The sequence below is a fragment of the Ovis canadensis genome, chromosome X (assembly GCF_042477335.2).
Source record: "Ovis canadensis isolate MfBH-ARS-UI-01 breed Bighorn chromosome X, ARS-UI_OviCan_v2, whole genome shotgun sequence".
NCBI lineage: Eukaryota > Metazoa > Chordata > Mammalia > Artiodactyla > Bovidae > Ovis > Ovis canadensis.
This window is the reverse complement of record NC_091727.1, coordinates 106,280,379-106,305,524: the sequence shown is the minus strand read 5'-3', so window position 1 is coordinate 106,305,524 and position 25,146 is coordinate 106,280,379. Positions and strand designations below refer to the sequence as shown.

General features: G+C 47.3%; 1 protein-coding gene across 1 annotated transcript in view; it reads left to right on the top strand.

Moving 5' to 3' along the window:
- Positions 1-25,146, top strand: part of TMEM255A (transmembrane protein 255A) — a 48,286-nt gene that overhangs the window by 19,450 nt on the left and 3,690 nt on the right. The window contains exons 5-8 of the mRNA XM_070292052.1: positions 3,312-3,380; positions 5,354-5,442; positions 12,580-12,742; positions 19,484-19,627. Of these exons, the coding sequence (XP_070148153.1) occupies positions 3,312-3,380; positions 5,354-5,442; positions 12,580-12,742; positions 19,484-19,627 (465 nt within the window). The remainder of the gene's footprint in view (positions 1-3,311; positions 3,381-5,353; positions 5,443-12,579; positions 12,743-19,483; positions 19,628-25,146) is intronic.

Sequence of the window (25,146 nt, the reverse complement as noted above, 5' to 3'; positions counted from 1 at the left end):
TCGCATAGGCAATTTTCACATGTTACCCCCTGAGTATATATACCTATTTTTGTAGCATGCTTGCAGTCAGTCATAGTATTGTGTGCTGTTTTGCTCCAACAGGCGCCATTTTAATGACAATAATTCTGTTTTTGTGTGGTGAATTTAGCGTTTCAATGTGTCTTGACATCTATTATCTCATTTGAGACCCACAACCATCCTGTGAGATATGTAGGGCAGATATGATTATCCCCATTTGACAAGCACTCTTCACTCCAAGGCAGTCTCCATAGCAACACAGGCCTAGTGGCCAAGAAGCCTGTGGTAGATTTTCATGGCATCATGAGCTAAAATGGCTTCCTCCTTTTCCCTCCTCTTCCCACTTGAGACATAGTTCACATCTCATCTAATTTATCCATCTGAAGTATATAATTCAGTAGCTTTTAGTACATTCATGGATATGTGCAAACTATCACCAAATCAATTTTAGAAGGTTTTCATCATCCCCCAAACAACCCCATACCCATTAGCTATCACCTCCCTAATCTGCCTGCTCTTCCAAGTCCTAGGCAACCACTAATCTACTCTCTTTTTCTATAGATTTCTCTTTGTTAGTTAACATTTCATATTAATGGCATTATATAATGTGTGGTTTTCTGTGACATCCTTTACTTAGTATAATGTTTTCTACATTCATCCATATTGTACCATATGTCAGTGCTTCCTTTCTTTTTATGGCCCAATAATATTCGATTGTATGGATATACCACTTTGGTTGTTCATTCACCAGTTGACAGACATACAGGTTTCCACCTTTTGGCTTTTATGAATAATGCTGCTATAAACATTTGTGTACCAGTTTCTCTGCGGACCTGTGTTTTCATTTTCTTTGTGTATATACCTATGATTCAAAGTATTGGGTCATATGGTTACTATATTTAACCTTTTGAAGAACTGCCAATTTTCCAAAGTGGCTGCATCATTTTATAGTTGCACTGGAAGCGTCCGAGTGTGCCAATCTCCTATTATTAGCTGACTTCTTAATTGTAACCATCCTAGCAGGTATGAAATGGTTTCTCATTGTGGTTTTGATTTGCATTTCCCTGACTCCTAAACTCCAAAAGGTTTTGATTGGTGGCCTTAGCCAAAAGGCAATGGAAGAAAAATCCAAGTTATATTTACTGGAAGTTTCTTCCAGCCTCTGACTCTAGGTCATCTGTACCTCCTGCTGGTAGTGGCCTGCAGTAGAGCATTTGATTCAAGAGTTTGGGGTAAAGCTGGATGAGTCTTTGAGAAAACCTTTTTGCCTATAGTGTACCTGCCAGCTTAAATGAAAGGCACATTTGGACTCCAGCACTGCTTGGGTGGGTTAGAACCAGCCCTTCCTGTTGTGGAGCCCCTTTAATCTCATGGTGCCCTGTCCTTTTGTTTACTTTTTGGCTGCATCCCATGGCATGTGGGAATCCAGTTCTCTGACCAGGGATTGAACGTGTGGCCCCTGCAAGTCTTAACCACTGGGCCACCAGGGAAGTCCCATGGTGCCCTGTCCTTTGGCTCAAGGGCATATGAGCTTCACCTGCCTTCTGACACAGCCCTCTGAATGTGTCTCATTCCTTCTCTCCCTTGTCTCCAATTTCCTTCCTTTCCCCTCTCTGAAGATAGCCATTAACTAGCCGGACAAGTCACATCACCTTCATGTGCCAGTTTCTTCTCTTCTACCTGGATGTAATAGGAACTTAGTTACCTCTCAGGGGTAACATGAGGACGGTATGAAATCATGGGCGTGAAGGCACCCTGAGAGGGCCTGGCCCTGAGCACTCAAACTCTCAGTGGAAGGCAGCTGGTGGCCAGCACTCCGACCAGCCATTGCTCGCCCTTCAGGCGTAAATAAAAGGCTGTCGGCCGGCTCAGTGGCCTTTTCTTACCTGCCAGTCACGTGGGCTTATTCCTCCCCTGGGGCCTCAGTGCCGAAGGGCAGCTACAGGCAGTACATGGGCCACCATCTCACACACACACACACACACACACACACACACACACACACACACACGTCGATCTTTGTTTAGGCAGTTGGCAGCTGAATGCTCTTAGTAGAACCAGGAGGTCAGGGGGTTACAAGCAGCACATCGAGCCTCCCCCCCGCCACAACCACAGAATGATAACTACTTCTACCATTGCCCAAGTGGGGACAATAAACCCTGCCAGTCATGACCATGAGAACCCTCATGTCTTTCCAGTCTGACTCCAGGCTGAGCCCCAGGGCACGATGCTTTGAGAACACAGAGCAGCTAGGTAGAAGCAACTGGACGGGGCGGCAGGCAGGGAGGCAGGGGGCACATGGGTGTCAGGTACAGGGGATGCTCAATCACACATGTGGGGGAAAGCAGCCATCAGGATGATTGGCAGTGGTGAGAGAAGTGGGGTCATTGGGGATGGGGCGATACATAAGCTCCCTCTGCCAGGGCGATTTGGCCCACCTCCAAAGGTCAGTTTGTATAAACTGGTGATCCTGTTCTAACCTGCTCTTGGCTGAAGGCCCCTCCCACTCAGGGGATGTTTAGTGTCCTGTGAAAGTTGGGCAGCATCCCCTGCCTGCCACCTTCTGGGCAGCACTGGGTGGCATCTGTCTGTCCCACCCCAATGCACGCCACCCTCCCCTCCGCCGCCTGCCCCCCCCCCCCCCCCCCCCCCCCCCCGTGCCTGAGAGCTCCCTCACAGGAAGCTGGCCAAACCAGCAGGGCTAGTCAGCTTTTCCTGGGCTTTAGCAGTATTTTTGGAGTTCACTGTCTTTTTCTAATCTGTGTAGTTGAGTGAAAATGGCTCATAGTTCAGTTGAGTTAAAACCTAGTGTGGGCTCCGTGGCTGCCCATCCCCCTGGGATTTGCTTCCTGAACTCTTCTTTCTGGAAAAGCTATGGCAATGACAACAGGGAGGTTGCCTCAGCCTGCCCTGGTCCTGTCCTCAGGTGATAATGAGACCTCATTGTTGGAGCTGGCCTCCCTCTGTTGCGGAGGGCCATGTCATGATCACCTGGAGTTTTGACTCCTGTTCCCTGGGGATTCTTTGCAAAGAGACAAAGACTAGAAATAAAAGAAAACCAGAATGGAAATTTTAAGAAACGCATTTCTCAATCAATTTCCTAATTTCTCATAAACTAAGTGGCCCAGTAGAAAGTAGTTATTAGAACATTTTTACCTGATCCTCACAGAAATTAACCCAACACTACCTGCGCTGGGATGTGTGTGTGTTCAAATCTTTTCTTACCCATCAGAGCACTTGCTGCTTTGTTTTCCAAAGCCCAAAGCCTTTTGGTTTGCTGTTTCCCTTTCCAGGATCTGAAGCCCCTCTATGCTAACCGGTGCCACTATGTCCCCAAGACATCTCAGAAGGAAGCTGAGGAGGTAAGAGCCAGAATGGGGTTACCTGTCTTACCTTTGGGAAAAGTCTCCTGTTCTGCCTAGAACCCTTTTTCTTTGACTCTCTTCCTAAGGCCTGCAGCTTGCTGTGAGGTGTCTTTAGTTGATTTGTTCAGTGGTTCAGTTCAAGGCAAGGTGCTAATGGGGCCACGGTCATAGGTTATCGCGTCCTGAGGCCTAATCAGATTTGCTTTGTTCTGTGGTCACAGGCTGCCCCTCTGACCCCAGCAGGCAGCCTCTCTGTGTGTGGCTTTGATCCTGAGAGGGACGGAGGAGAGTACAGAGGCCACAGGGCAGGTCCTTCCCCACATCTGCAGAGGATGGTTCAGCTGCCTGGACTTGACGTCTAGCTGGAAGTAAAGTGGGAGGCCCTCCAAGGCAGAAGGCCTGGACCGGGGAGGCAGAGCCTGAGTCTCATATGCGGGAGTGGGGGAGGGTGGTCCGGAGCCAAATGAAGGTTATTGAGAAGCCTGCTTCAATTTGAGGCTCTGGGGCAGCTGTTGGCCTGGCCCTGACTCCCCTGGTCTCATGACAACCTCAGGAGGCCAGTCTGATGATGCTTGAGTGGACACGTGAGGTGGTATCTCTCCCATCCCACAAAGCTCTCCTTGGGTCACTGTTACCTCATGGAGAAGCCGAGGCAGTGGGCGGTGAGGTGAGGTGAGGCTTCAGGTCATTCTCGAGAGCTTTCATTTCAGCTCATAACCACCCCTCCCCAACCCAGAGAGCCCTTTAACATGAACCTGTATCGTATGCTTCTAGCAACATCGACCGTTTGGTTCTCTATTAACTTCAAATTGAGAGTCACTCCCCACTCTGAGAATAGCTAGAAAAATGGTACACTTGCGATTGTTGGAAAAGGGTGAGAAGTGGGTGACTGCATTCCATAAAATGGACCGGCATCGGGGGAAGCTGTGCTCCCTAAAATCCAGTGTGAACAGTGCCTGGAGAGGCCGGCAAAGCTATGGACCTGTTCCCAAGGCGTTAGGGCAAGTACTTACATGGTGACTTTGCCACTTACTTGCCCCATTTTCCTTCCCTGATCAGCAATTTACTTTTTTTCCCTAACTATTCTCGGGTTAGAAAGGAGTAGAAAGATGTGCGTGCCGACAGTGTGTCAGAAAGGCTTGAACTTTTGGATGAAGGACCCAGTATAGAAAAAGTGCCTGTTTACCACCCATATTCTCTGTAACACAGCAAAACACATTTACAAGCACTTCGTTGCACCTGTATTGCGGGGTGGGGGTGGTGGTGGTGGGAACCCTGGAAGATTTCTCACAAACAAGAAATGGTAAATGGAAGTTAATTTTTCCTTTTTTGTGGGCAAACTCGAGATGTATAAAATATCATTGTTATTCTCTTGATTTCATCATGATCGCATTCTCGTGTTACCTTGGTGACTGTAAAAATATGAATGATGACTTCCATAGGTTCACTTGTAACCCTGGTCCCCCTAACCCTATTTTTCCTGTATAAGGTCATAAGTTCCTCAACCAAAAATTCTCCTTCCGCGAGGGTTATGAGGAACCTTACGCAGGCAGCTCGAGAGGTACTAGTGTACTTCAGAGTGCATGTGACCGCCCCTCTGTCTTCCTTCCCCAGTGTGGTCCTCTTTCCTCCTGTACCCCGATTCCCCCTCGTAGCCTCATTTCCTACTGTCCATTTGTTCTTCTGTCTGCTCTTCCATCCGTCCTTCCTCCTCTCCATCTCCACCTTCCAGGGATGGGGTGCTGAGGGTCTGTGGCTGAGGCTGGATGTGAGCCCAGCTCCACAGTGACTTGCCTCATGCACGAGATCAGCCAGCCGCCTGCCCAGCCCCATCCTGGCTGTGCTTTGGTGTGTTCATTTCACAGCCATCCTTGCCGTCTCCCATCAGTTCACTAGCTCACACTGCCGATCGCAGAGGGTCCTACTCCCATCCAACGCCAGCTCACCCGCTCACTGCTGTGTGTCCGCAGGTGAACTGCCCTCACCTCAGCCGTGGATTCTGCACACCTCGCATCCGGGGCAACACCTGCTTCTGCTGTGACCTCTACAACTGCGGCAAGTGAGTGCCAAGCCCCTGATGGTGGGACCACCATGGGCATGAGAAGGACTGGGTGGGGAAAGGGCCCATGGTAGGGATCAGAGAAGCAGAAGACATTGGTGAGTCCACGGATTTCAGCTGACAGGTGTTACCTGCCGTCTCTGTGCCAGGCAGCATGCTAAATAAGTACTTTCAAAGTGCTGATCTCATTTCATTCTTACCCATGATTTATGTACAATTATTCTTCCCATTTTACAGATGATAAGACTGAGGCTCCGAGGAAACAGACAACTAGTCCAAGGTCACACAGAATTTGACAATGGTAGAGGGAGGGTTCACACCCAGTTCTAAGTCCAAGTTCAACAACATTCAACAAACAGTTATTGAGCATTTTCTCTGTGCCTGGCTTTGTTCCAGATGTTGGCGATTCAGCAGCAAAAAAAAAAAAAAAAAAAAAATCCTTGCCCTCATGGAACTTAGATTTTATTAGGGAAGATAGTCAATGAACACATGAATATGTAACATGCCAGGTGTCAATCAGAGCCCTGAAAAAAATGAAGCAGGAAAGGTAGGTAGATAGTTTCAAAGTGGGGAGTGTGAGTACCATGTTGGATAAAAGGAGCCAGGGAAGAGCTCTTTGAGGAGGTGAAATTTGTGAAGAGATCTGAATGATGCCAGAGGGCCAACCAAGTAGATACTTGAGGAAAAGAGTATCCCAAGCAAACAGAACAGCAAGTGTAAAGGCCCTGAGGCAGGAGCAGGCTTGGTGGTGCTACTTCTGCTACAACCGCTCTGGTGCTCTACCGTTCAATGTTCAAACATCGTTTATTCTCTTTCAAAACACATTTAGGTGCCAGAAATACAGAGTCCTGCTGAGGAGCTTGTAGGCCAGCAGGGACAACAGACTTATGAGCCATTGATTACAGTCTAGTGTGAGACGTGTGGTGGGGATCTGGGGAGGTACTGGGGAACCTCTCAATGCAAAAAACTGGAAGCCAGAGTTGCTGGGGGGTGGGGGATGAGGCGTGTCAAGGAGGAGGGGATGTGGGAGCTGAGACTTAAAGGATAAGGCGGGAGTTAGGAGGAAACTTAAACTGGGGGTGGAGATGGGGAGGGTCTTCCCAGCAGTTGTGGGGTGGGGGTGGTTTTACAAGGTAGCAGGAGGTGAGGAGTAGAGCCCTAGTCACATACTAGACCGTAGGAATGCTTTGGGACTTGACCCTGTAAGCAACTGGGAGCCCCTGAAGGGTACAGCATGGCAGATGGATTTGAGTGGCTAGAGACCAGAGGCAGCGAGGGAGCCACTACCAGAGTCCAGGCCAAAGGGAATGGAGCCTAGATGAAGTTGTGGGGATGGTGGAAAGCAGGGAGTACTTGTAAGAGGAATTTAGAAGGTGGAGTAGACAGGAGTGTGTGAACGCGTGATGCAGAGCATAAGTAAATGGCCCTGCATGTCATGCACATGGTTTCTTCCAGCTCTCATGCAAGGGGGCTGAGGAGGGGAAGGGAGGAAGGGAGGAGTTGGCAGAAGGATGGAGCTAGATCCAGAGGGGTCAGATGGATGCACTCCTCCTCACTCACACTCCGTACTCTTGGTATTGGGGGACCAGTTTCTTCACTTTGAGGATTAAGACCTGACAGACCAGAGGCAGGGGAGGGGGAAGGGGGAGTAGGAGGAGAAGAGAGATTCACCCCAGCCCGTTTACTTTCTCTGCTAGCACTGGTCTCATTTCGTTAAAAGATTTGGCAGTGGAGGCAGAGAAACTGAAAGGCTCAAATGAGGTTTGGGGATTATCTGGGAGGTTCAATTATTCATGTTGTAATAATAACTAACACTTGAAAAGGACTTCCCTCCTTAGCGGTGATGGAGAGCTGACTTTAATTGTACTTCCTGAGCCCATCCTTCCAAAAATGATCAAAGAAATGTAAAATAGGTCCTAGGGGATTTGGGGTTATTTTACTATCTTTCCTCTTGCCTCCCCTTATCTGCCTCCCTCCCCCTGCTCAGTCCACCCCTCTCTTTTTACCTCTTCCCTCCTTTGGACAACCTGTCCTCTGGCCAGGTCCCCTCTCCCCTCTCCTTTTCCCTTCCCAGGCCTCCTGAGATCCCAGGAGGTAAGAAGAGGCCGGCTGGGAGGGCTGACAAGTGATTCCTTGCGGGCACACCTTTCTCTCTGCAATTAGGTGTGTTTCTGAAAAAGGTCTGAGTAAACTAAATCCTACTTTAATTTCCATTTAGCTGAGCCCTTAGGTGAACTTTTTTTTAAAGTGGACACTCAAGCCCAATTTATCTTCCTGTCAATCTGAACTTCATAATCACTGACTTTCTTAAAGCAAGTTATGCCAGGGTTGTCTTCAAGGCCCTAAAGAAATTTTATGAGGAGCTCTGCTAAAACTCTGGGCTCCCTAAAGGCAGCAAACATGACTTCATCTTATCTGTATCCTCAGGCCCCAGCACAGGACTGGGCTCGATTAAAAAACCTGATGACAAGGGAGTGACATGTATTGGAAAGGATCAAAAAGAGGAACACCCTTTTTTCCAGGAATATAAAGTATTGGACCAGGCGACTAAGAGGACTATGGGTGGACAGTGCGGGTGCGGGGTGTAGGTACTGCTCCTAAAGACCTTTGAGCTGGAAACGCTGCTCACTCACCTGATGTCTGGAGACCAGCTTCAGGCGGTCATCGAGTCCTTGCCCAGGTCTGTAACGTTGAGATTCCAAGGGCAAAGCCACCAGGAAAGCACTTGCTGAGCTTTTCATCAGGAAACCATCCCATGCAATCAGAAACCAAGGCTGTGAGACTTCAGAGGCGATGATCCTACAATAGAAGGAAAAGATTTTCCTTGACCTGAGGCTTTTTCCAGCCAGCTCGAAGGAGACCTAACCTCCAGGCCTAAATATAGCTAGCTGCAAGCCTTCTAAGGCTTGGAGACTTTAATTTTGCCGAGTGCATATTTGTTTTCCTCACACGAAGCCTATTTTTAATCAATTGCCAGCTCCTCCAGTCCATTTCCTGGAAAGGAGGCCAAGAAAAAAAAAAAAGTGGGAACAAAAACATCAGGCAGTCATTTGTAGGGCACTACGGAAACAGAATTTCTACTGTCCCCTTGAAGCCCCAGACCTTCTTTGACGTCAGGGGCAGTGAGGTTTTAACACCAAACCTAGATGATTCCATTTCATCCTGTGCAGGAAGGTGGTTTCTTTAGGCTACAGCTCCTCAGCGGCTGCCTTCTAGCCTTCCCTTGGCTTTGGAGAGGTCAAGTCAATATCACTGGTTTTTGTTGTGTAACCTACAGGAAGCGAAAGGAAATGGGGGTGGTTTGTGAACTGCCACCACTGGTAATAAGATGAAAGATGATAGCTCGCTTTCATCTGTTCTTCCCTTTGGCGAACTTTTTCTTGAGCTCCTACTATGTACCAGGGACTGTTCTAGAAGACGTATTGATAAAATAACATTTTGCCCTTAAGGAACTGAGTTTACCAGGGGGGATCATGGGGAGGTGGAGAAATGTGTCCAGAGGTGGCACACAGCCTCTATCTGTCCATGGGGAGTTGGTGAATAGTTCCAGACCCTTATGGAAAAGCAAAAGGATGCCCTTTGGCTTTATCCAAGATCCAGTGCCTCCTAATTTGTTGAGTGGGGACTGAAACGAAGAGAGGTTATCTGTTTCTCCAGATATACCCAGCAAGTTAAGACCAAGTGGGTGAAAGCCCAGATTGGGTAATCAGTCTTATGATCAATGCAATGATCTGTCTTTGAACTCAATTACTTGCTCCCCAAGTATTTGTCGATGACCCACAACAATTCTCTCACTGAGCTCGGAGGCAGTGAGGGAGACACAACAGAAGTGTAAGAGATAACCTTGCCCTCCAGAGGTTAGAATTTAGATGGAGCTGTCATGTCCACCTTGGCCTTGGTTGCAGCTTCAGCTCTGATTAGGCTCCGGGTAAACATTGGATCAAATAAATAGCTGCATTACTGATATATGCAAAGTGCCAAACTAAGAAGAACAGACTAAGGCTGTGGGAGCCCAGGGAGAAAAGTGATGAATGGACGGACACTGGAGTCCTTGAAGAATGAGACGAGTGTGTGGAAGCTTTGTGCAGTGGGAGAGATCAGGAGAGGCTGAGAACAGAAGGCAGTACCTCCCATGCAGGGGGAGAAATCTGAACAAAGGTCTGAAATAACTACCCCACCTGGCTAGTTTGGTGCTTCTGAGGACCAGCCTGGCTGGAGTGTGGATTCCATTTTGGAGTCGGATCATGGCAGACTGAAGAATTGGGGCACATTTTCCTGAAGGTAATGGAGAGCTGTGGAAGGGTTTTGACTAGCTGAATGACTTAGTATTTTAAATGTATTAGGAAGCTGAAGCAGGCTGTGGTGGGCTCTGGCAGGAGACTTTGCAGTCATGAAGGTTTGAGGGTGGGAGCTGTGAGAATACAAAAGATGAAATTTCAGAGGAAGTTCTGCCCGGAGACTGAACCAAATGGAATCATGAATCTCAAACAGAAACAAACCACATTAATTTGCTAAACCCTTAACCAGATCTAGTATTAATGTTCTTTTGCTTCATGGCTCTGTAAAAATAACATAGTAGCTGCTGAACACACTCAAACTGAAACCAAACATATATTCTCTACAATTATTGAATATTTTTCAACAAACTACTAACCAAGCCCCATGTTGTGGTCTGCGTCCTTAAAGCATCACTACTTTTAAGAACACAATTCAGGGGTTTGAATCATTTTGCCAGAGGCTGGCTCTTAGAAGGGAAAAAAAAGAGCTACGTGTTCAGGTGGGAGAGTACTGCTAGAGTACTTATATTGTGCTGGAATACTACTTTCGTGCATTCACTTGTGAAATTCCCCAGGCTCAGAGAGGTTAAGAAAGTTGCTGATGGTCAGACAGCAAATAAGTGACAGAGCCAGGGTTCAAGTGCAGTCTGACTCCAGAGTCTGCTCACTGTACTGCCCATCTATATATCTACAGGTGTTACCAGCCTGCCCTTGGTGTATTAGGATGTAAGCACTTCACTACTTTCAAAGATAACTTGGGAGAAGTCAGAAGCTGATTCTCAAACCTCCCCTGCATCCCTACAACCCTACACTCACCATTACACACAGGGCTCCCCTGTAAAGGGGAGCATCCTTGTAGAGCAGTGCCTTTTTGAGCAGCAAGTCATCTGTGTATCTTACTTGTCCCATCCCCAGGCCTGAGTACTGTGCCCACTAATAGGAGGCGCTCAGTGTATGCTTCCAGGCGGTGTCCAGCTATGTTCCCCCAAATCCTGAAATCCAGTTCAAATTCTGATGAACTGAAACACTGTTAAAATTCCACTGTGGAAGCTTACTATTTAACACACTGGGTCTCAAAGATCAATGAACTCAGTTAACACAAATCCCGGAGCCTCACCCCCAGTGGCGGGGCCTCGGAGTCTGCATGTTTAACCATCTTTCTCAAAGATGCATGCACACACACAGAGACACCCACGAATAACACACTGACACACACAGGCTGGCACACAGACATACAAACACAGATGATTTTGATACAGGCTGTCCCATAACCACACTGGTTTCAATTCTTTAGAGATACACTGGTTTTACAGAATTCTAAGATAATTCATCTGTAAAGTTTAAAAGCCTTGTGTGAATAATCTCTCCCTGATTCATTTTGGAGGTTAACCTTTAATTTTGTTTTGGTCATTTTTGGTGTTCTTATAGCAGGAGAGTCGCATGTAACAACCATCCTGATGCCAGGGTGTTTGATTGTAAGTTTAAGAATCACAGTGTTTGAGATTCGTTATTGATTCCAGTGGCCAAGTTGTAAACTAATTTGCAATGTCCAGAAAGACAGGAACTTTTGTTTAATTAATTTAACAGGTAACACCTTTCCTCAGTGTGTGCAAATGTGTGGAGAGATTTCTCTTCCTCTTTTTGTAAAAGTCTCCAATCCCATCGGATTAGGACCCCACCCTTAGATTTTAGGGGCTTCCCAGGTGGCGCTAGTAGTAAAGAACCCGCCTGCCAATGCAGGAGATGCAAGAGACTCAGATTCGATCCCTGGGTCAGGAAAATCCCCTGGAGAAGGGAATGGCAACCCACTCCAGTATTCTTGCCTGGAGAATTCCATGAACAGAGGAACCTGGTGGGCTACAGTTCATGGGGTTGCAAAGGGTCAGACACAACTGAGCACTTAACAGTATCCTGTACCTTAGACCTTATGATCTAACCTTAATTTATTATCTCCTAAAAAGCCCTTCTCCGAATACAGTCACTTTGGGAGTTAGGGTTTCAATATATGAGTTTCAGAGGGGGACACAATTCAGTTCATAGAAAGTAGTGGGCTAGAGAATGATGGGGCTGGATGGGGGATTATCTTTGGACAGAGTGGTCAGGGAAGGTCTCTCTGAGGAGGCGCTATTCAGATTTTGTGCAGGAACTCAGCTTTAGTACTTTATTGGGACGTTGTTTGTTGGCATTTCGTTTTGTTTTGAGAAAGGAAATACTGAAATCATTGAAGCCTGAGTTCAGATCCCAGCTCTACTGCTTACAATTTGAGGAAGTTCCTAACCTCTCTGTGCTTCAGTTTCTTCATCTGTAAAATGGGAATGGGGACTAATACTTATGTCATAAATATTATAAGGATTCACAGTGCTGTCTAATAGAACTTTCTGTGATGACAGAAATGCTCTGTCCAGTATAGTAACCAGCCACTAGCATGACCCTTAAAAGTGTGGCTGTTGAGCATTTAACCTGTGCCTGGTGAGACGGAAGAACTGAATTTTTAACTTAATAGACACCTGTTGACTAGGAGCTGCCATAGTAGCACAGATGTGATGAATCCATGTCTGTAAAATGCTTAGCTCCGCGCCTGCACACAGCAGGTATTAATAATTGTCATTTAGGATTAACATTAGCGATGGTAATGAGTATTTCTCTGGCAGATAGGAGGGGTTTGGGGGAGGGGGATAAACAGAAGTGACACTTTGATTCATTATACTATCTTGATCCCCAAGTGCATTCTTGGCTTCTGTGTCTGTTATGATAGTGCCCCACGTGACTCCCTGTCTTTTCACTGGGCTGTGTGGTAGCCAAAGCCCTGGGGGACAGCCTGCTCCCTGGCAACTGACTGGGTGCCCTTTTCCCCTTCCAGCCGGGTAGAAATCACCGGTGGCTACTACGAGTACATTGACGTCAGCAGCTGCCAGGATATCATCCACCTCTACCACCTGCTCTGGTCTGCCACCATCCTCAACATCGTTGGCCTCTTCCTGGGCATCATCACTGCCGCTGTCCTGGGGGGCTTTAAGGACATGGTAAGAAAGGAAGTGACTTCGAATTTCCACAGAGGCCCCTCTTCCTGTAAAGGGTGGGGCAAGGCTCAGCGGGTGGGGCTATGGGGACCCACGTTTTGAAGGGAGGAACAGAAACCATTGCTTCAAGAATGTAGCTGCCTTAGAGGGGGCGGGGAGGGCGGGATTTTCTGGTGGTCCAGTGATTAGGACTCTGAGCTTTCACTGTCCAGGACGCCGGTTCAATCCCCGGTCCGGGAAGTGAGGTTCCACAAGCCACATGGCATGTGGCACAGCCAAAGGAAAAAAAATGTAGCTGCCTTCAAACATCTTAAGTCAAAGGAGCCAGGTCTTGTCCTCAGCCTGCAAACATGTCTTGTTAACATGAGACATTGCCTGTGTTTTTGATGCACATTCTGGGGACAGGTGGGGTTCATGCTGGTTATGTAAACATAGCCTGTCATTACCCCCACTCAACCCACACACACTTTTAGTAGAAAATCTTTTGGGGTAGTTTTTCCTGTTACAGACTTTGGGAGAGCTGGAAGGAAAGACGTTTTTAGCTACAGGTAAGAAGTGTGGCTGTCTTTCCCTCCCCAGGAATTTCCTCCTGCAGTTTCTCCAGAAAGAGTGAAAGTGAAAGCCCAGCCTCCGGCTGAGCTGCTTGTCCATATTCATGTGGCTGTGAGTGTGCACCCAGGAAGTCCTCCATAGTCCTGGGGGCCTTCCCTCTTTTGCTTTTAAAGCATTTCAAAGCTTTTGTTTGTTTATTTAATAAACCTTGATCTCTAATTATCTCTCTTTTGGAGATAATAGCTTTAGAGCTCTGGTTCTCAACCTGGCCTCCTATTAGAATATAATCACCTGCTGCTGCTGCTGCTGCTGCTGCTGCTGCTGCTGCTGCTGCTGCTGCTGCTGCTGCTGCTGCTGCTGCTGCTGCATCGCTTCAGTCGAGTCTGACTCTGTGTGACCCCATAGACGGCAGCAAAACCTGCCGGCCTGGGCCGCTCCTCCAGAATGCCAATTAATGGGTCTAAATTGAAGCTCAGGCAGCAGTACTTTAAAAAAAGCCCTCCTGGTGATTCCAGTCTGTGGCTACACTGCGTGCGTGCTCTGTCACTCAGCTGTGTCTGACTTTTTGCGACTCCATGGACTGTAGCCCGCCAGGTTCCTCTCCAGGCAAGAATACTGGAGTGGGTTGCCATCCCCTCTTCCAGAGGATCTTCCCAACCCATGGGATCGAAGCCACGTCTCCTGCGCATCTCTTGCATTGCCTACGGAGTCTTTACTGCTGAGTCACCAGGGAAGCCCCAAGGTTGAGTAGGGTTGCTTTAAAGGAACGTCCCACCCATGTCTAGGAAATTATTTTGTGTCTTAAAAGGGCTTCCTTTGACCCCAGGAATGACACAGATAACCCCTAGGCCCTTGGCTGTTTCTGTCCCGTTTGCAGGGTGGCTGAGGAACAGGAGGCTTAAAGTCAGTTTGTAGTTTGGGCCTGGATTGTCAAAAGGATGAATAATGGAAACTGAAAGGTGGAAAAGGACCGTGGAAGAGAAAAAACTGTAGTTTGTGGCAATAAGTTCCCAGTAGAACTGGGCTGACTGGTAATATTGAGTGTTCCTGCTGTTGACCCTAGGCCACAGAAAGTCTTCCCTGCTCCTATCCAGCCTGTCTGTCTGTCTTTTTCCCCTCCCTCTCTCATACATGAGGCTTCCCAGGTGGTTCTTTGGTAAAGAATCCACCTGCCAAGGCAGAAGATGCAAGAAATGCAGATTCGATCCCTGGGCCGGAAAGATCCCTTGGAGGAGGGCATGGCAACCCACTCCGATATTCTTGCCTGGAGAATGCCATGGACAGAGGAGCCTGGAGGGCTACAGGTCACGGGGTCGTGAAGAGCAGTTGTGACTGAGCGCACACGCATACACGCATTTATTATTTCCACACCCCTTCTCCTAGTCAGGAGAGCTCAAGCCCTAAGCTTGGTGGAGGCATGGGGCTAGGGTGGGAGCGGCTTGGAGGGAGAAGGCTGTCCTCTCAGTTCGAGCCTGACGGAGCTTTGGCATGAGAGAGACTTCAGAAAAGCTGTTTCTGGGTTGGAGCTTCTTTGGAGAAAAGAATGCACGTTATCCTTTTCTTTAAAACTTGTATTGGAGTATAGTTGCTTTACGAGGTTATGTTACTTTCTACTGTGCAGCAGAGTGAATCAGCTATACATATACATATATCCCCTCTTTTTTGGGATTTCCTTCCCATTCAGGTCACCATGGAGCACCAAGTAGAGTTTTCCCCAGGGGACAGACGAAGAGAAGCTTCTGGTTGGGGTTGGCAAGTTGAGATGGGACATCCGATGGGTGTTAAGGGTTCTCTGAATTTTCTCTGAACTCTGAGACGTGGACAGCCAAGCACCCTGAGGCACAGAGTGACTGGCGGCCACCTGCTAGGCTCTGTGGGGCTCCTGCAAGGACCCCTGTGACAACTCAGTTGACCGTTGATGTATAGATTTATTTCTGAACTCTTTTTTAAAAAATCGTTGAGGTATAGTTGACTTTAGCATATTAGTTTCAGGTGTACCATGTGGACTCTTCATTTCACTGTGACCCTTGATCTCTAGGGGAGTAAGGGGTTTGTTGACAGTCTGTCCTGAGAGGTGGCAGTAATGGCCCCTTTCCTCTCTATAAAGGGCTTTTGCACAATTCCTTTCTCTGCTCCTCCCCCACTACTACTACCTCATGAAGTATAACTCCCACCATTAACGGTTGAGGAAAGAGGCCCACAGGAAGTCAAGTGACCTGCCCAGGGCTAAATAGCAGAGCTGGGAGTGGAGCCCAGGTGTGTCAAATGCCAGAGCCTTTGCTCCCACCGCTCCCTCACAGCTGCCCCCGAGGAGCATTCGGCCAGCCCTTTCTGGTTCCATAGGTGTTTTAACAGACATCACCTCCTTTGTTTAGTTTCTTTAATTTTAAAAATTAAAAGCCAGTTGTTTCCAACTGTTGGGAGCTTCTCTGAGAAATGAGGAGGAGAGTGAGGGAAGACCTGAGCCTCATCCAGTGCCAGGCCTGGGAACCCAATCGAGGGCCAGTGGGGAAAACAGAAGATGAAGGCAAAGAGCAGAGGCAGGAGATTTGATTCATGACAAGAGAGGGCAAGTATGAGCTATATATTACGACAGGGCACCAAAGAGGAACCATTGTTTTGATCGCTTTAGGAAAATGAGACATGGTGTAGAAAATCCTGGAACATCTACCAGAAAATCTTTGGCCTATGTCCAGACATGCTTGATGCCTCGTGGTGTTGTGTCTCCACCCTGAGTAGAATGCCTTGGGGGCCTCAGGGAGGCCCAGAGGTGCTGGCTGATGAAAGGCATTCCTGAGGAGTGAGGCCAGGAGCCAAAGGCTGTGAGCTGGCAGCCTTCAATGGGATCAACTCGGAGCACTGTTTCCAGAGTTGTGGGAGCCTGAAAGGAAAAAGAACGTCTTCATTCCCTTGGCTTCGTGCCAAGGATCTTAAAGAAATGTTGGATGACCACAGTGTTTGTGGCTCAAAAATATGAGAACTTGAGATGAATCATAGGAAGTAATACTATCTTGCCATTTGTTGCTATTTAGTGTCTCTGGTGTAAAGTAGGGAGAAATCAAAGTGGTCTTCTTTCCAAAGTCCACAATCATTGTCTTTGAAAGGACTCAGTTCTGTCCTGGTGCTATGGATTTGACCATTTCCTGTGCCTGGAGGAGGAAATGGCTACCCACTCCAGTATTCTTGTCCGGAGAAACCCATGGACAGAGGAGCCTGGCGGGCTACAGTCCATGGGGTCGCAAAGAGTCAGACACAACTGAAGCAGCTTAGCACAGCACAGCACATTTCCTGTGCTTGCGAATCACCGTTTGTTTCACTGGAGCTCAGAATGCTACTCATCAGAAGTGGGGATCTCATAACTTAAGCCCCAGAATCATTGGTACAGAAACACACATTCCTATATACACACACGAATAGAAACAGAGCCCAGATTTATTGTAAAATCAGAATTATGAATTTAAACCTGTACCCAGACCATGCTCTGGGGCAATCCATTTTGCTCCTTCCCTGCCCCACTCCCAACTTCACCCCCCTTGACACTTTCAGCCTCTGTTGTTACCTTGTCCATATTCTCTACATCCTCCGCACCTCTCATCTGTGGCTCTCCTGTGCTTATTTCATCTTTCCCCTGTGTTTCTTTCTCTATAATATTCAACTTCCTTTCAAAGAGGATCCTGGACCCCCAGCCTTGCTACACACCAAACACCTTTTCTAGATAGTTTATATTCCCCAATTGCTTCTCTGTGGTTACGTGTGTGTGCTCAGTCATGTCCCACTCTTTGTGACCCTACAGACTGTAGCCTGCCAGGCTCCTCTGTCCATGGGATTCTCCAGGCAAGAACACTGGAGTGGGTTGTCATTTCCTCCTCTAGGGGATCTTCCCGACCCAGGGATTGAACCTGCGTCCCTTGCACCTCTTGCACCGGCAGGTGGGTTCTTTACCACTGAGCCACCTGGGAAGCCTTCTCTTTGCATAGAAGAGCTGGTTTCGTTTTGCAAGAGTTGGAGGGTGTGGTTTTAACTGGCACAAGGCCAAGGGAACATGATTTCTGGGACTTCCTCAGAAGTGACATTTCTTCTTGGAATCCTGGTGGAGAGGTAAGGGCATTGCTGAACGCTCTGCTTCTGTAATGCGAGCCAGCCCTTGGAATGGTCAAGACCTCAGCCCTCTCCCACACATGAGAGAGGCTGAGAAACATTTCTGTGGTTGTCTGTGAGCAGCATCATAATGACTGAGGTTTGTAGCTCTTCAAACCTCCTAGAGATGTAAACAGTAACCCACTCCAAGGAAGAGAGCAACAGACTGTGTTGAAACTTGCTCTACGGGAGTTTCCTCTGCCAACACCCCAACATGGTTGCCTGTGCCATTGCCAGAGCCTGCCCACACATTTTCATCACTTGAGAGGAAGCTTCTGCTCGCCGTTAACGCAGAGTAGATACAACTAGAAACAAGACACATGGACTTTGTGGGCAGCTCTACGTTATACGCACGAACAGAGGGGGTGTCAATGACATGGACCATGGAAAGGACATTTCTCCCACACCTTGAGCCATGTGGCACTCATTAGGCACAGTCCTGCTTGGGAACTCATGAGCAGTGCTGACTTCCTCTAGCAGTGTTTTGGCCTTACTGAAATCCAGACTCTCATCCTAGACAAGATTGGCTTTAACCCTTGAAGGGCTACACACACCACCATGTTATAAAAAGGGTATTCAATTCTTTCTGCATAGTTTTATTTTCCCAAAAATGTGTGTGTGTGGTGGTGGTGGGGGAGGTATTAATATACTCTACTTGGTCTTTCTTGGTTTCTATGCTAAGGTTTTGCCTCCAGCCCACAGGGCTGAGGCAAAGTGAATACCTTCATGTGTGCCTGCGAGCTCCTTAGCGAGGTTGGAGTCTGCAAGAATCCTTACAGTTTTTCCAAACTCTTCATGATAATCATATTTTTGTCACAGAGAGAGCAGTAGTCTTGTTGGTTTGACATTTTGTATTGGGGGGGGGTCTCAACTTTGTTTCCTTTGTGTTTTTGAAAGTCAAAGATTTCGACTATTGGTTTGAATTTTTCAAAACAGTCAGTGTGGGGAAATGACACAAGTGATACATAGTAGTTGTGAAAACTTTGGCTGTATAATTGAGAATAAAGAGTCCCCATTTACTTCCTAATACCGCTGCCCTCCCCAGAGACAGCCATAGCTAACAGTTTGTTGTGAATCTTTTCAGATTAATTTCATTGACAAGTGTATATTCATATATAATTGTTTGGGTCTTTACATAAACTGGGATTATGCTATAGTAATAGAACATGGTGACTTTTTAAAAGATTTTATTTTTAGAGCAATTTTAGATTCACAACAAAACTGAGATGAAGGTAGAGAGATTTCTCATAAACTTTCTTCCCCAACACACAGCCTTCCCTATTATCAGCCTCCCCGGTTATCAACATCCCCCACAGAGTGGTACATTTGTTGGCAAGGATGAAATCTATACCGACGCATCATAATTACCCAAAGTCCATAGTTTACCTTAGGGCCCACTCTTGATGTTGTAATTCTGTGGGACATAGAATATTGGACAGATGAATTCTAGTGGACAGGTGTATAATGACATATATCCATCATTCCGGCAGCAAACAGTATTTTCGCTCTCCTAAGTAGCCTCTGTGTTCTGCCTGTTCATCCTTCCCAATCCCAACTCCTGACAACCAGTGATCTTTTATTGTCTCCATAGTTTTGTCAGTGGCTTGCTTTCTTAAACATTGTTTTTAAATTTAATCTTTGACTGCGTGCAGGCTTTCTCTAGTTGCGGTGACCAGGGGCTACTCTTCGTTGTGGTGTATGGGTTTCTCATTGCCATGGCTTCTTTTGTTGCAGAGGCTGGGTTCTAGGCCCTCAGGCTCAGCAGTTGTGGCACCTGGGCTTAGTTATCTCGTGGCATGTGGGATCCTCTCAGACCAGGGGTTGAGCCTGCATCCCCTGCTTTGGCAGGCGGATTTTTAACCACTGAAGCACCATGGAAGCCCTGTTTCTGTTTTTTATATTTACAAATATATCCTGGACAACTTCCCTGTCACGAACTATAGGTGCACATCATCGTTTATCAACAGCTCCATAGTATTCTGTAGTATGGATGTCCCGTGGTTTATTTAACCATTCCCCTAGTGATGAACATTTATATTGTTTTTGATTTTACAGAACCCAACTCTCCCAGCGCTGAACTGTTCTGTTGAAAATGCCCATCCAACTGTCTCTTACTATGCTCGTCCTCAAGTGGCATCCTACAACACTTACTACCATAGCCCTCCTCACCTGCCACCTTATTCTGCTTATGACTTTCAGGTACGTTTTGAGACAAAAAAGAACTCTCTGTTACCCTTGCTCTTGCTCATCCTCTCTTATTCTCTCCCTAATTATGGATCCTTCCTAATATACATCAGCTAGCCAGGCTCTCCATCCCGTGGCCTGTGGGTACCCATGAAGCTTAAGGACTGCATAAGCTGCATCACTGCATAAGGCAGTGATGGTGGAGGCTGGGAAAGACACAAGAGGAGAAGCAACAGAGTGATAGATGAAAGGGGGAGAGGAGATAGGATTTAGATGTCCCAAGTGGTGTTGACCTCCCCTGAGGTACTCATGAGTACGTCTCCACAGACCCCTGTCCAATGGTGGCTTTTTCCATTTCTCTGCCACAGGAAGAGGCTTGTCTAGTCCTGTTCCATAGCATAAGGACATGCTGAGTCACACAAGGGTTTGAATCAAATCTGTAATGAGAAAGCAGTCCCTTGTTTTTTTCTAGACTTCCTAACTGGGACTGTACAGAGAAAATCTTTTTTATAACACCCTTCTCCCTTCCTTTTTAATTTTTTTGCCTTGTTATCATGTGGGTCAGAAATAGTGTTACCAAATTTGCACTTTCCCACTTTCCTTTTAAGCTAAGATGAAGCACAGAAAAACAGAACCCCAAAGGTACTTCATTAAAGGGAATTCATTGTACGTGGGCAGAGCACTGAACTAGACACTTCAGGAAAACAAACGAAATGGTCTTTTAGGCATTTACAGTGATTATAAACCCCGGACCACAGAAGAGTGGGATTCCACTCAAATCTGGTTAATTCAAAGTTTGGGGACCAGGGAAATGCCTTTGAAAGGAGGCAAACCCATAATGAATTTCATTCTATTGACTAAGAGTCCTGAATCTTCCAAGGGGACATAAAAGCATGACTGTTTGGGGGTGCTTCCAATTCACCAGCCAGTTTAGAAAAACAGAGCCCTTGGAAAACCTAATTTCTGCCTCAGATTAACAAAATCATTGAAACTGAAAACCCTCCCCATTTAGTTGAGTAAAGTGTACTTTGGTTTGATTTAGACACTGTATGGGCAGGTCTAAGACTCTATACTGCAATAGGAATACGTCTCTATAGTGTGAACGAGGACTGTTCACTGTCATAAAATATAGCACCAGCACAAAGAGGCATCCATTAAAGCCTGGGGAAAGTGTTAGAACTTGTTTTAAAGCCTACTGTATTCACAGGTAGACAACTCAGGGAACTTGTTCCCCGAATAGATAATATAGACTGGAAAACACAAATAGGCTCTGAAAGGGCATAGATCATTGCAATAGTGACAGGGGCAAAAAGGAATCCTTTAAGAGAATTCAGGGACATTGAACCTAGCATGAGAGGGTCACCATTCTTTGAGGCATCCATAACCAAAAGTCATCCTGGGATAGAGGGGCCACGCATGGCTCCCAAGAGGCTGCTTCCATTTTTTTTTTTTTAATATGGAAGCAAATTATATTGATTAGATTGGTTTTTGGACTTTTCACTTTATAACAAACCTCTGGAGTAGGAACAGTAACCCCCTTAGTAATGGCTGCTGCAAACTCTTAGAAGTCCCTGTTTATGTAATGGAGCTATCTTTCTGTCCATCATTACTCATTCAAAACCATCCCAGGCATGAAAACAAGGTTGCCCAATGTCAATGGTGGCCCAGACTGTCAGTTTCAGTTCAGTCAGTGTTTACTCTGTGTTCCCATGTGCTTGGAGCTGTGGATGTAGCAACTGAGTGAGACCTAGGCCCTGCATTAAGAGATCAGTCTGACGACCTGAGTGGGGATGCTCAGGGGCAGCAGCGAGGACAAGCATGTACATCCAGGTCTGTCTGAGGCCAGAGGCTGGCTTGGGAGATTCTTTGGAGAAGCTGTAAATCTGAGCACACTATCAATTTTTTCCCCAGTTAGTTTCAGAATATTTCATGTTTTACTGCTTTATATTATGGGCTTGATAATCATTACTCAGAAAGGTTCTCTTGACTCGCCTTTACCATGTGATTACATGGCTCCCCACTCCAAGGACTGCTGGGCCACTTCTTATACCTCTCCTGGTTCTTGCCAGAGGTTCAAGCTGTCTTTTATATTTCCTTTTTGAAGACTTCCTAAAGTTGTGGGTTTTAAGGGATATGATTGATTTATTTGGCTTCGCTGGGTCCCCAGTGCAGCGCACAGGCTCTTCTTTGAGGTGCGTGGGCTTTCTGTAGTTACTGTGTGGACGTCTCTAGGTATGTTGCATGGGCTTAACTGCCCTGTGGCATGTTGGTATGTGGGAATTTAGTTCCCTGACCAGGGATTGAACCTGTATCCCTTGCATTGGAAGGCAGTTTCTCAACCACTGGACTACCAGGGAGATCCCTAAGGGATATGTTTTTAAGTGGTATTTGTTTCCCTCTAGAACTTATACAGCATTTCATTTTAGTATTTGAATGGAGCTTTCTTTTGTTCACCAAGTTCCAGTCCCTTATCATTTCATACAAGGAAATACCAGTCTTTACCCAAGAAAGCCAGGAGGATTAGGGCCATCTGGTGCGTTCCCAGATAAATGGAAAGCAGTCAGCAAAATGCATACCAGCTCTGACAATAAAAGCAGCAGAAGCACAGACCTAACACCAACAACAAAAAGCCAGAGCTCCCTTATTCTCTTAGATTGTATTGGGGGCCCAAATAATAGCAGGAAAATGGACCTTTCTGGGCTTTGTTCTGAATGATTTCCCCAATTTGATCATTTCCAAATAGAACTATTTATGTCACTTTGAAGACTTCTCTCTCCCTTTTTACCCCTGAGGCTGATGAGATTTATAGAGTGTTCTTTTAACCCCGCTAAGTCACACCCTTGTTGGGTAGCTGTCCAGTCAGGAAGCTTGGGAAGCATTTCTTGTGGTCAGATGGGATCGAGGACGTGGGTCTGGTCAGGTGGCCCTGAGGATGTTGTGAGGGCTGAGCTTGGAGAAACAGGATTCTTGCAGACTTTGGACTTGAAGCCAAGGCTGTCGGTGCCTCCTTGCTCACCTTCCTGCACTCACTTCTCTTGTACCTTGCACTCACTTCCAGGTAGCCAGGCAGTCCATATCCTGTAGGGTATGAAACATCAGTTTCTACTTCTGCTGGGAAATTCAACCCTGTGTAGCTTTGGGGTCCACTTCCCTGGGGGCACAGTGGTAAAGAATCCACCTGCCCAATGCAGGAGATGTGGGTTCAATCCCTGGGTGAGAAGATCCCCTGGAGAAGGGAATGGCAACCCACTCCAGTATTCTTGCCTGGGAAATCCCATGGACAGAGGAGCCTGGAGTGTTACAGTCCATGGGGTTGAAAAAGAGTCAGACCTGACTTAGTGGCTAAACAACAACAGCAAGCTTTGGGGTAAATCCCTTAACGATTCCAGTCTGACCTACTGGGCCAGAACCCCGACTTCACTCTAACCATGTCCCTGTCCTGTCCATTTGGTGAATTGCCAAGTTTAGCTTAAAACAAAAGCCTTTGCAAAATGCCACTGCCTCTGTGGATAGTCTTTATTAAATCACAGAAGGGTACACTGGGTTTTGAGGTAGCCACTGAAAAGGATCCATTATAAATTGGGCCTACTGAATGAGAGAGTGGAGGTCGTCTTGGGGGCGATGGTATAGGAGCAGGTGACTGACAACCTTAGAAGGCTGCCACCGCCATTCAGCCTTCTATTTCTCCTCTCCTGCCAAGCTTCTCCTTGCCTCTCCTCCTCTCTCTTGTTTCTGATCCCTCCCTTTGCTCCCACTCTTCTCTCTGTCTCTCCTGGGTTTGCTTTCTGGGCCGGAAACAGAGGGGGAACGCAAAGAACCAAGAGACCCTGGTTTTACCCTTGGAACACAGCATCTTTTGCTAGTGAAACCTTCATCACCCGGCCAGTTCCAGGGCTCTTTCGGGAGTTACTGCCTCCCAGCACTTCTGAAGAGAGAAGCACAGGTGGTAGAAATGCACATGGGTCTTGTAGAGTGTGGGTCCGCCTGGGGCAGGGAGGGGCAGATTGAAGTGGGAGAGGGAGGGGCAGATTGGGGCTGGAGAGGAGTGTCTGTGAGGGTGCTCCCACCTCCTCTGTCCCTGCGATAAGCCACCCCAGCCTCTCAGAAGCAGCTCAGGAAGCTCGGAGCCCAGCAGTAGGCTATTTAGATGCTTTTCATGCTTTTCATGCTTTGTGGTGCAAAAGGATTCAAAGCTCTGTTCTTCTGAGTGGCCGTCCGGTCCGTTAGTCAAGTCTTAGGCAGGAACTAAATGCACTGGGCCTGCTCCCCAGCTGCAACAAAGCCGAAGCTTTCCCAAGGTGCCTGCCTGTTGCTAGGAAACTGCATGCTGGTGCCCACCCCCTCCCACCCCGCCATCCCAAGGGCGGGGGGTGGACTATGGCCAGTCAGCTCCCTCGCTCTGCCATTTATCCCTAAGACTCCAGCATCATCAGAGGGCAGTGAGAAGCATCCCGCCCCCATCCCCCTAAATACCTTCTTATACGGGAAACTTCCCTGGTAGCTTAGTTGGTAAAGAATCTGTCTGCAATGCAGGAGACCCCGGTTTGATTCCTGGATCAGGAAGGTCCCCTGGAGAAGGGATAGGCTACCCACTCCAGTGTTCTTGGGCTTCCCTTGCGGCTCAGCTGGTAAAGAATCTGGCCTCAGTGCAGGAGACCTGGGTTCAATCCCTGGGTTGGAAAGATCCTCTGGAGAAGGGAAAGGCTACCCACTCCAGTATTGTGGCCTGGAGAATTCCACTGGACTATAGGGTCGCAAAGAGTCGGACACGACTGAGCTTCACGGGAAACAGAGGTGAAAACCCAAGGTGGCTATACCACCCTCCTTAGGATCAAAGTCTACAACTGCCCCCAGCAGCCTGTTACTGCCTCTCAGGACAGAATGGCCTTTAGCTCCACCTTCGAAACTTGCTTTCCCTTCTGTGTCTAGGGGGCAGAGAACTGGCTTCCTGACTCTATCCTGGAGTGAGATTTAGAAAGGCAGAGTGTCACATCCCTGGACACAGAGATCTTGTCCCTGGTGGGATTTTGCTCTCCTCTCTGGTTTAAGAGGACCGTAAAAGCAACAGAGGAGGAGGGAGAGAGAGGAGGGATCATGAGATCAATGTCAAAGGAAGCATATCTCTTCCTGGAGGGAGAAGAAATTTGGAGATTTTTGGAAGCAATCTGGTTTGTCTCAAGTCAACTGCCTCAAGCTCTTTTATCTTTTATCTTTTTTTTTCTGCTGCACCATGCAGCATGTGAGAGCTTAGTTCCTCAACCAGGGATTAATCCTGTGCCCTCTGCATTGGAAGCATTAACCACTGCATTGTAAGCATTAACCACATAACCAGGGAAGTCCCTCAAGTTTTTTCTTTGTCTTTAAAGGCTTTCTATGACCCTGTCATTCCTTCTCTCAGATCAAAAGGGTGGATGGGGTGGGGGAGGATCAGTCCTGACATTATGTGGTAGGAGACAGAGATTTCAATGTCTAAAGCAAGACCTAGAAACCAGGATACCCCTTTCTAAGGAGTATGGAAGTCAGGACTGGGGATA